Raw genomic sequence first — 10,309 nt, 5'->3', positions numbered from 1 at the left:
GCACTTTGACGCAGTTGGCGCAGGAGTGGAATCACTGTTCATTTCAAAACAATCGTTCAGTAGCGCTACTTAAGGCCACAGTTAGTGGAAATCAACTCCAATGTGTCGAAAACACTATACAAAACAAAACTGCAAAATAATATTTGGCCCATCCAGCCAAGAATACGTAATAAAAATAACGTAAATAACTTGCAAAATCACTGTTGCTAAAGTGTATTGCTCACAAAATGGAACTCATTCCCAGGATTTGGGGACATCTGTACGTGGCGTCATTTCTTGGCGGCAGCAACGGCATCCTGCCATAACTGAATGGGAAATAGGCGAAAAAAATCATCTCTTGAAAGAAGCTAGTTATCAAAAACGACTCCGGGTTCTATGCAGCGGAGAACTACTAGAACATTTTGGTAAAACTGCAGTATCGCATTACAAAGCGTGTGGCTTCCCATGACTAAGGTCCCTAGATCAAGGGACTTTACCCAGGACAATTGAACACTGCCCATTGGAAACACATTGGGCCCCATTGTAAAATATTAAACACCCTGGAAGTCTACGCGGTTTGTAGTGCGACCCCGTAATTTCAACAGAATGTTTAAATAAATCTCTGCTATATAGAACCGGGAGTCGTTTTGATAACTAGCTTTTTTCGTCAGCCTATATTTTTTTCGCTTATTTCCCATTCAGTTACGACAGGCCACTGCTGTCGCCGACGAGAAATGGCGGTACGTGCACATGTCCCCAAATTCTGCTCATGTTTAGGAACTTTCTTACAACATGCCTCTGAATTGGAACATTTCTCACTGAAAAAATGTTGACAAAGAACTCGCATCATTATAGAAGTAAGACTAGGCGTTCGGAACAAAGGCGCCATCTTAGACGTTAGCTCAGAAAATATTTGTGGATGCAGCATCCATGTTCCAAACTGCGCCCACTAAAGAAGTAACGGTTTCAGGCTTCGAAATGCAGCGTACAAAACTTATCACAGGAATTAAGATCTGACATCCCTAGAGAGTACACAGTTAACCTTGAATGTGCCATGGATAGCAGAAAATATGAACACTGTAAATTACAGCAACATATAACAAAAAAGCACAACTAAACCAACTGTAGCGCAAAAACAAAATGTATGAATAGAACCCACCAATGGAAACGACCACAAAAATTACAATGAATGGGCAACTTACTATAATATATTTATTAAATTTAGGAATATGAAAATATCAGCCTGATCAAAAGACCAACTTTGTTTTATGATGCCCCGTATTAAAAAATGTCAGGCTAAAAGAACAAATATAATAAGACACATCAGCGAAAAAAATTGTGACTCTTCCCCATTTTTTACTGAATAACCACACAGCTATAAACTCAGGATTGTCAGAGGCAAGTAAGGGTAGTAAGGGGTACACTTCGTATATCACACTGTCAAAATATCACAATGTGTGACAAGGCAGTCTGAATACATGAACACATGGCTTCATGACAGGTACTTAATGGAAATCACTAGGCACTTGCGGAAGTCTGCTAAGAACACTACAAATGGCATGAAAGTTGCTGTGCCATTAGCAGCATGGGGCAGCGTTCCACGCCAAGCATATTTTAGCACAATAACCCTAGTGCGATTTCTGCACTAGGGTTATTGCAAAGATTCTTTCATTCACAAGCTTCAGTGACGCAATAAAACAGATGACACATGCCGTAACTTTCAACTATGCAGTTTTAGAATTGGGTGCGCAAAGCCAAACGCTATCCTTGCGTATCCTATTGTAAAACTGGCTACTGCGCATGCGTCGTAAGCCATCCTCTTCCGTACTCACGTTAAGTGGTGGAAATAGCATACGCGCCCAACGAACGCTATCTTTGCGTACCCTATTCTAAAACTGCCTATTACGCGGCACACGTAGCTTAATCTAATGAATGTCCTGAAACTACCTCATCAAGCGGTCAAGAAAAAACATGGTCATTTTACTGAAATAAGGTTAACAAATAGAAATACAGCTTCCGCTCATGTTTGTTCGAACGTGAACGGAAACCATGACCTGCATTTACGTTTCGACAATCATGTATGCTGAATAAATTCCGCAGTCACGTAGTGCTGTAAAATGTCGCGAATACCACCCGTGATGCAATGGAACACGCTTTTTCATTTGTCATAGTTCTCAAATACTGAGCGCAAACGCAATAAAAATTAAAGGAGCACTGACACAAAATTTCGAAGGCGAGATAATGAGTGAAATAGATCTATGTGGAGCCATACATAACGTCTACGAAATATCAAGGGCCAATATAGCCTAGAACATATTTAAAATCAATTTTAAAGTGCATGCCGCGCGACTGAACGAGATGCGAGCACCTCGCGACGCCGACATCAACGCGGCGGATATGTAAACAAACCTACGTCACGAGTTTGTGTTGGCTGGTTGCTGGTTGTGCCCTTGCGCTTGTGCGCTTCCATTTCTTCCTCCGTGCCTGCGGCTTTGCGTGTGCTGGTTGTGCACCCTTCCGTTGTTCGCTCGTCGTGCCATATTTGGCAGATGTTAACGCCCGGTCACGCTAGCGGCAAGCCTGCCGCAACGGCGTGGTGCCGCAGAACATCGGCCGTCGCCGCACGCGCGAGAGCTGTCCAACGTGCACGGCAAGCTTCTCCGGCGAGGCATTCGCGCCTCCGAAAAACATGGCCGCACTGCCAAAAGCGGTTGTCGTCCACTTCGAATCTATCAAGTGGCCGCCGTGCGCTCTGTAGCGTGTAAGCTCCGAACTGATGCTTCCATTTGCTTTAGATTCATGTCCTTAAGCTTCGACAGCAATGTATTCGTCCCGATTCGGCGCCGTTTTTGAAAGCCATAGTCAAATAATCGATGCTGTAGGGTTAACGAGTCGAAATGGGCGCTTCCGAATGCTCGGAGGACAAAGCTAGATTACGCGTTTGTTAGTTGTTTCCAATCCTCCATAGCTGGCGCCACTTGACCTAGTGCCACCTTGGGTACACTTTATTTGGTTTTACGCGACGCCTTTTTTAATGCCGGACAGACTAAAACGCTCTATTGACTGCTCGAACCATGCCTGGCAACGACACGGACGACGTCCGCACTTCTAGCATGAAAAACGCGGATCAAAAATTGGCCGCGTATCTGCGTGCTTCGCTGCAAATGTCGTGTAAAGACGATAGAAGAGGCGCTGTGTGAGATATGGACGCCATCTGGCAATACGTCGGGAAACATGAGTGCTGTGTTGCGTGCTGGTAGTGCCGGCGCAGCAGCAGGCGAAGACCGGCGGTGACCAACGCGACCGGCGGGGACGCCAGCCAGCCCGAAAACGCGGTTTGGCGCGAAGCGCTGAAGCAGAGAAACGTCCGCACTCAACGAGTACTCTCCACACACTCTTTTATTTACACGTCGCCTGGGTCAAACAGGAACGCCAGAGCGGCGCCCACAACCGGCATCCTGAAGGCCGCCCACAACGCTGCTTTTTCATTTTTTAAATATTTTTTTCACCTTCTTGGCCTTCTCAAAACTAAAGTTTTTCAACACCAACCCATGGCATTCGTACAGTGCAATACAGAACCGAAACCGAAACACAATGAGCTCGTGCGAAGGGCACGGAGGAAGGCAAATTTCAGCGCAGTCGCATTTTCAGCTTTGTTGAAACAGCGCTCACTAGACGACGACAAAGAAGGCACAGGACAGGCAGCGCCTGTCCTGTGCCTTCTTTTACTTCGTCGTCGTCTAGTGAGCGCGGTTTCAACAAAGATGAACGCATACCAACTCGCTCAAGCTTCCATTCTTATGCATTTTCAGCGCAGCTTAAGAAACTAGGGTCCTTAAAATTACGTATGTATGCATTTTCTATTAAAGGAACACGCCACCTAATACTTACCTAGTGATGTTGCACCTCAGATATGCATGATATTTACTTTTTGATCGACAACGTTCACAAGTATGAACAGCCATACCAGTTCAAGACGGCTGGCCCTTGGGCAAGTGGTTCAACTTTGGCCGAGTGGCTGAATCGAGGGACGTGCCGACAAACAGAAAGACAGACAGACAGACCAAAATTTCTGCGTTTAAGTTCCCCAAGAAAGACTATCGTCTTTAAAAGCAAGCAGCTCGAAGCGTCCCGCGTCAGACGAACTGGCGTAGCAGACGAACCATAAGTGCGGCTCATAAATGGCTGTTTTGCTACAATAAGTGCGGCGCCCGCCGCACGCGTCGCATACGTCACAATTTTGCGTGGCCACGTGGCCAGCTGTGTTCACCCGTCCTCCGGAAGTAGTGCTGCCTAGCTCGATGCTCTTTGAAACCGAAACTGCGACTGGGCGCTCTAAAAACGTCTCTATATAAATAACCGTCGCGCACTCGCGCAAACGAGGTTTGCAGCCGTGATAAGCGGATCATAAGCTATTTATTGCAACAAAAAAAAAACAAGGTGCAAAATTTTTGAGTTAGTGCTCCTTTAACTTGACTTCAAAAATGACAGAAGCCCGTGGTGTTATAGAATCCTCAAATCCAAAGGAAACTAATCGCACATTACCGCAACCACGTCCGTCCCTCGAGGATAGAAGAAAGGAAGTTGCGAGGCGGTCTCGCGCGCAAGCTGATGAGTCCATTTTTCCGCAAGGAATCTTACGGGACTAGGCCTAACTGTCAATCAGCGTAACAGTCGCTCCACAGAGACATACTTGCATTCGGGTCCACAAGTTTAACACGCAGCGAAGTATAGTTTCTTCACAGCTGCGTTTATAGCCTCAATGAATCACGACACAAGCACGAAATATAGCAAAAGAGGGCATAACCAGCGAGCGCGACCACCCATGCGAAATTGGCGAGCTTAACTGACATTGCGGAAGCAACAGCCGCGCGGATGGATAGTCAGAGCTAAGACCTTCGTGAGGAAGTTAGACGGTTATCGCTGCGAGTAAATTACAGTAAATTACGTAATGTTTACTGGTTAACGAACTTTGAAGTCTTCATGACTGCTGATGCAATGTCGACACCACACGCACAGGAGGGCGCCCCCCCCCCCCTATTCACCTAAGAGGGGGGGCGCCAGGTCAGCCCCATACATTGGCATAATAGGGAGAGGGCGCTGCGATTCGGGGAGGGGGAGGGGGCGCAATGTCAGCGCCATACATTGACATAATTGGGAGGGGGGGGGGCGCTTCGACGAACCTCCACCCCCCCCCCCCTTCCCGGAAGGAGAACCCTGACACGCCTCTATCCTTTTGAGCGTTACTTTCTTTATCGCAATGAGAGATGGCTGGCGCAGGCTGGAGTTCAAATTTCAATTCGCGGTGGTTCATGCATGTCCATACATGCATGGACGAAATGGCTCGCGATCCGCTGCTCGGCGAGAAAACCTCTTATAAAGTGCGTCTTCTATAGACGTCACAAACAAGACGTTTTTAAAACGTTGACATTGGTTTAGAGTCGAACAAACGTCTTGAAATATCTCGTTACTAGACGTTGCAGGCAAAAATGGTCTTAAAAAGAGTGTTTTCTATTCACGTAACCAAAAACAGATATAATACGGCTTTTCTCTGACGTTTTTAAAACGTCGAAATTGGTTTAGTATCCGTTTTATCCCACTTATCTCTAAAATTGACGTTTTCTAGACCGGGTGTGCTGCCTGGGGACGGCCGCTCCACCTAATTACATAGGAGGGAGGCGCAACGTCTGCCCCAGTGGTTAACTCAACTTATGGCCATGCAGGCTTTTGACGATAAAGGCAGCCGAATGCCCCTGATGTTGCATTCCAAGAACTGTTTACTTGCCACAGGGACCAAAGGGCTATTGTTAGAAGCACGTCATCGCTTCATTATCATTTCTTGGACTCGACCAAATAGGTGAGGCGGGGCGGGGGGGGGGGCGCTGCGATGAAAGTCCTTTTGGAGCGCAAGAAAGTCGATCAAAAGCCGGTTACATGAGGGGCTCCCCCTTGGAGGACCTCTCTCACTCTAGTGGCACCATCCTCCCACTCCCACCCAGGGGAATATCGCTGGTGCCGCCCTGGCGTCGGTATCCTTGAAAACAGGATGGCCCATCGCCCGCTATGCTCATCAGCGTTCTCAACCTCTCTTTTCTCCAGACGACAGGCTCGCGGCTGTGCTGCGGCTTCGAAGACGAAGAAGAAGGAATGCGCGCGGTCGGTCACAAACTGTGATTTTTTAAAGACGATAGTCTTTCTTGGGGAACTTAAACGCAGAAATTTTGGTCTGCCTGTCTGTCTTTCTGTTTGTCGGCACGTCCCTCGATTCAGCCACTCGGCCAAAGTTGAACCACTTGCCCAAGGGCCAGCCGTCTTGAACTGGTATGGCTGTTCATACTTGTGAACGTTGTCGATCAAAAAGTAAATATCATGCATATCTGAGGTGCAACATCACTAGGTAAGTATTAGGTGGCGTGTTCCTTTAATAGAAAATGCATACATACGTAATTTTAAGGACCCTAGTTTCTTAAGCTGCGCTGAAAATGCATAAGAATGGAAGCTTGAGCGAGTTGGTATGCGTTCATCTTTGTTGAAACCGCGCTCACTAGACGACGACGAAGTAAAAGAAGGCACAGGACAGGCGCTGCCTGTCCTGTGCCTTCTTTGTCGTCGTCTAGTGAGCGCTGTTTCAACAAAGCTGAAAATGCGACTGCGCTGAAATTTGCCTTCCTCCGTGCCCTTCGCACGAGCTCATTGTGTTTCGGTTTCGGTTCTGTATTGCACTGTACGAATGCCATGGGTTGGTGTTGAAAAACTTAGTTTTGAGAAGGCCAAGAAGGTGAAAAAAATATTTAAAAAATGAAAAAGCAGCGTTGTGGGCGGCCTTCAGGATGCCGGTTGTGGGCGCCGCTCTGGCGTTCCTGTTTGACCCAGGCGACGTGTAAATAAAAGAGTGTGTGGAGAGTACTCGTTGAGTGCGGACGTTTCTCTGCTTCAGCGCTTCGCGCCAAACCGCGTTTTCGGGCTGGCTGGCGTCCCCGCCGGTCGCGTTGGTCACCGCCGGTCTTCGCCTGCTGCTGCGCCGGCACTACCAGCACGCAACACAGCACTCATGTTTCCCGACGTATTGCCAGATGGCGTCCATATCTCACACAGCGCCTCTTCTATCGTCTTTACACGACATTTGCAGCGAAGCACGCAGATACGCGGCCAATTTTTTGGCACTGGCAATTCGATAATCAAGACGTTCTTGCCGCGGTAGCCTCACTCGCAATGGATCGACCGCTCCATGGTCGGAAGAGTATCGTCCCCGACGCCAACGTTCAGGCATCCAGAATGACCAGGAAGAAATCGGATCGCCGTTGCTGGTCGGAGTATGCGGGCACTCTGCCGACGATCACTACTCTAATGATCTACGGGCTCGCCGAAGCTGACAACCAGCAGATGCGGCAGGGTGCGAATACGTACGGCCACGGCAGCTTCCAGCGGCGCATCTTCGGCTACGGCATCGTGGCCCTGTTGGTGCTGCAATGTCACAACCACGTCTTCGCGTTCATCGCCCCTCGCGTGGATCACTGGTGCAAACCGGTCAAGCCCTTCGCCAACATGTCGGCGCCGCTCTGGAAGAACATGGCGATTCCCGTCGACCAAGACGGCCATTACAGCAAGTGCTTCGTCTACGTGCACCCTGGCCGCGTCAACGACACCGCGATCGAGCGCTGCGACTCGTGGGACTACGCAGAAGGGGAGAACGACTGGTCCGTTCGCTCCTTCTGGAACCTCGTGTGTCACAGAACCTGGCTACTGATCCTGGCGGAAGCGGTGTACAGGAGCGGCGCGCTCTTCCTTCCGGTGGTTGGCTATGTCGCCGACATGTCAGGTCGCAAGCCCGTCATCACGGCAGCCGTGCTGACTCTCGTTTTCAGCACTATCGCAGGCTGCTTTACGGAGTCGTTCACGATCTACTTGGTCACCAGGTTCATCAACTCTGCGTGCGCCAGTACGGTCTACATGCTAACAGTCATCGTGCTGTTTGAGGTCATACCGTTGGAGTTCCGTACCTACTACATAGGATTCTGCTGTTCGATCGGCGCCCTCATATCTGAAATCTTCTTTTTGATCCTGAAGGCTCTTTATGGAAACATCGGTTGGTTCTTCGGGCAGATCATCGCCTTGTCGCCAACGGGCCTTCTGCTGACGGCGCACTTCATCATTCACGAGTCGCCAATATGGCTGATGTCCACGGGTCGCGTAAAGATGGCCGAGGCTATCATGTTCGATGCGGCCAGGATTAACGGCGTGCGTCGAGTCGACGCGGAAAACGTACTGAAAGCCATCAAGAGCGACATGAGCAAAAGTGACGCCAGCCTGACGCCGGCTATGACTCCTTGGTCTATCGTCATGCCCGGCGTTATCCGCGTGAGGGCGATCAGCGTTTTCTTCTCGAACTTCACCATCATGTTCGCCTTCTTCATTATATCGAGGAGTACGCCCTTGCTAGGGGATCTTACCGCCGTTCACGTAGTGTCCGTCTTAGTCCTGGCTCCCAGCTACCTAGCCATGTACTTCGCCTTGAATTCTTGGGGGAGGCTAAAACTTTTGATGGTGTTGCTGGCTTTCGTCGGCGGAATGTCGACAATCTGCGGCATCGCCATCTACACCCGCCCCAAGGAGGTCTCCTACGTGCTCGTAATCGTCGCCAAGGCCTCGGTAAGCGTCCTGATACCGACCAACACCCTATACATGATAGAGCTCTTCCCCACGGTCCTCCGTAGCGCCGTCTTGTGCGGCGCTTACACTTGCGGAAGAGTGGGAGCCGTTCTAGCAGCCTGCCTGACGCCGCTCAAGTACAACGGCCGAGAGGATCTGATCTTCGCGCTGGCTGCCATGGCGGCCTTCGCGAACGTAGTGATTGTGATGCAGATGCCAGAGACCAGCGTCGGCATTAAGGCAACCGAAGAAGTGAAGAAGCAGAAGGACGTTTTGGACGTCATGCAGCGAAGCCTGTCTCCGCTACGGCCGAAACGCCGTCGCTCGCGCGCCAATAAGACAGGCGCAAGCCCCAACGAGCCGTAGCTGCGCATTTGCACTCGCTCCAGTACTGGCTGCAGGGGACGCTGTGCAGTGGGGACGAAGGCTTTAATTTGCTTCGCATATGGTACACCTTTACTCGTGAAGTCTTGCCTTAACCCTTAATACCCATAAGTTATAAATTTATATATTGTCATGTGCGTTTGTGTCTGCGTTATATCTTTTCATTAAATAAATAAATAAATAAATAAATAAATAAATAAATAAATAAATAAATAAATAAAAGTGTGGCTCACCTGCATTCCTTCAAGTTTCCTCGCGTTTGTCGAATAACATTTTAGACACAGAAAAAATCGATTTCTACCGTGCTATGCGCATGCGTTACTTAGTTTTGCCGAACTATAAGTAAAATTTATTTACTCGTAACGCGCATCGAAACTATACAGTTACCGTTACCTACCTGCAAAAAGTGCCCGTCCTGGTAGAATTTTAAGATTCGAAACAAGTCGGAGTTTCTCTAGAAGTTATAAGTAACGAGGGCGACTGCAAACGTGTTCCAATTCTCAGTTAAGTCTTTATCTCGCACACATCTCGTTGTCGCATTCATTCGGGCTTACTGTGATTCGTGCATTCCTTTAGCCACTAACACTGATCACGGAACCACGGGCTCAACCAGCGCCACCTAGATCAGCTTTAGGTGGCATATAGTCAAGTAAGCTCGTTGATACGCGAGTTCGGAAACATGTAGGATTAAGGCCGAACCGCACGGAGCGAACTTTCATGGAGAACTTTCAGCGCAGGGGTACCGGTGCAGCGACACGGCGGTATTGGGGGTGCTAAAGCTTTCATCGTGCTGCAAACACACGGAACGAACAATTCCGGCAGATCCCACGCGTTGTGAGAATCGATCGCATATGCGAAACAGCCAGCGAGTAGCTGTCTATGCGAGTAGCTGCCTATTGCCGGAGCTTGAAACGGCCTCGGTCTTTTTGTGAAGCAACTTCAAGCACTGGCGCGTGTGGTAGAATACATGACAGCCACGCAGAATTCCTAGGTTCGATTCAGGCTCGAATAGTGATCTTAATCTTTTGCTTCCGTAGGGATTTTTCGCTCACCAACAACACCGCCGACGCCGGCATCGAATTTACTTCGGTACGCATGCTGCGGGTATGCGGACAGCGAATCGCCTGTCGCGCATACCCGCATTCCATTGGTCGTCGTTTGCGGGTATGGGCCACACGTGACAGTGGCAAAGGATTTCATAAAGTACGCAACAGGCATGTCATATTGTTCATGTCATGCCAGTCAGGTTCGTCATACACAAACACCCTCCTATGCCACTTTTGGTATACACCAACCT

At 49.0% G+C, this 10,309-nt stretch overlaps 1 protein-coding gene across 1 annotated transcript; it reads left to right on the top strand.

The window, feature by feature from the left end:
* Positions 1-7,137: 7,137 nt before the first annotated feature.
* LOC119388780 (organic cation transporter protein) lies at positions 7,138-9,016 on the top strand. Its single transcript, XM_037656193.2, has one exon. It carries the CDS (start codon positions 7,192-7,194, stop codon positions 8,992-8,994), a length of 1,803 nt encoding a protein of 600 aa, XP_037512121.1. The 5' UTR covers positions 7,138-7,191; the 3' UTR covers positions 8,995-9,016.
* Positions 9,017-10,309: the final 1,293 nt, after the last annotated feature.

This window comes from Rhipicephalus sanguineus, chromosome 4, assembly GCF_013339695.2.
Source record: "Rhipicephalus sanguineus isolate Rsan-2018 chromosome 4, BIME_Rsan_1.4, whole genome shotgun sequence".
Classification (NCBI taxonomy): Eukaryota; Metazoa; Arthropoda; class Arachnida; order Ixodida; family Ixodidae; genus Rhipicephalus; species Rhipicephalus sanguineus.
Note: the sequence above shows the minus strand (reverse complement) of the source record. Positions and strands in the feature narration are given on the sequence as shown.

What these genes read in the sequence shown, in the direction of transcription:
- LOC119388780 (XM_037656193.2), top strand. Translation starts at nt 7,192, where the DNA reads ATGGATCGACCGCTCCATGGTCGGAAGAGTATCGTCCCCGACGCCAAC.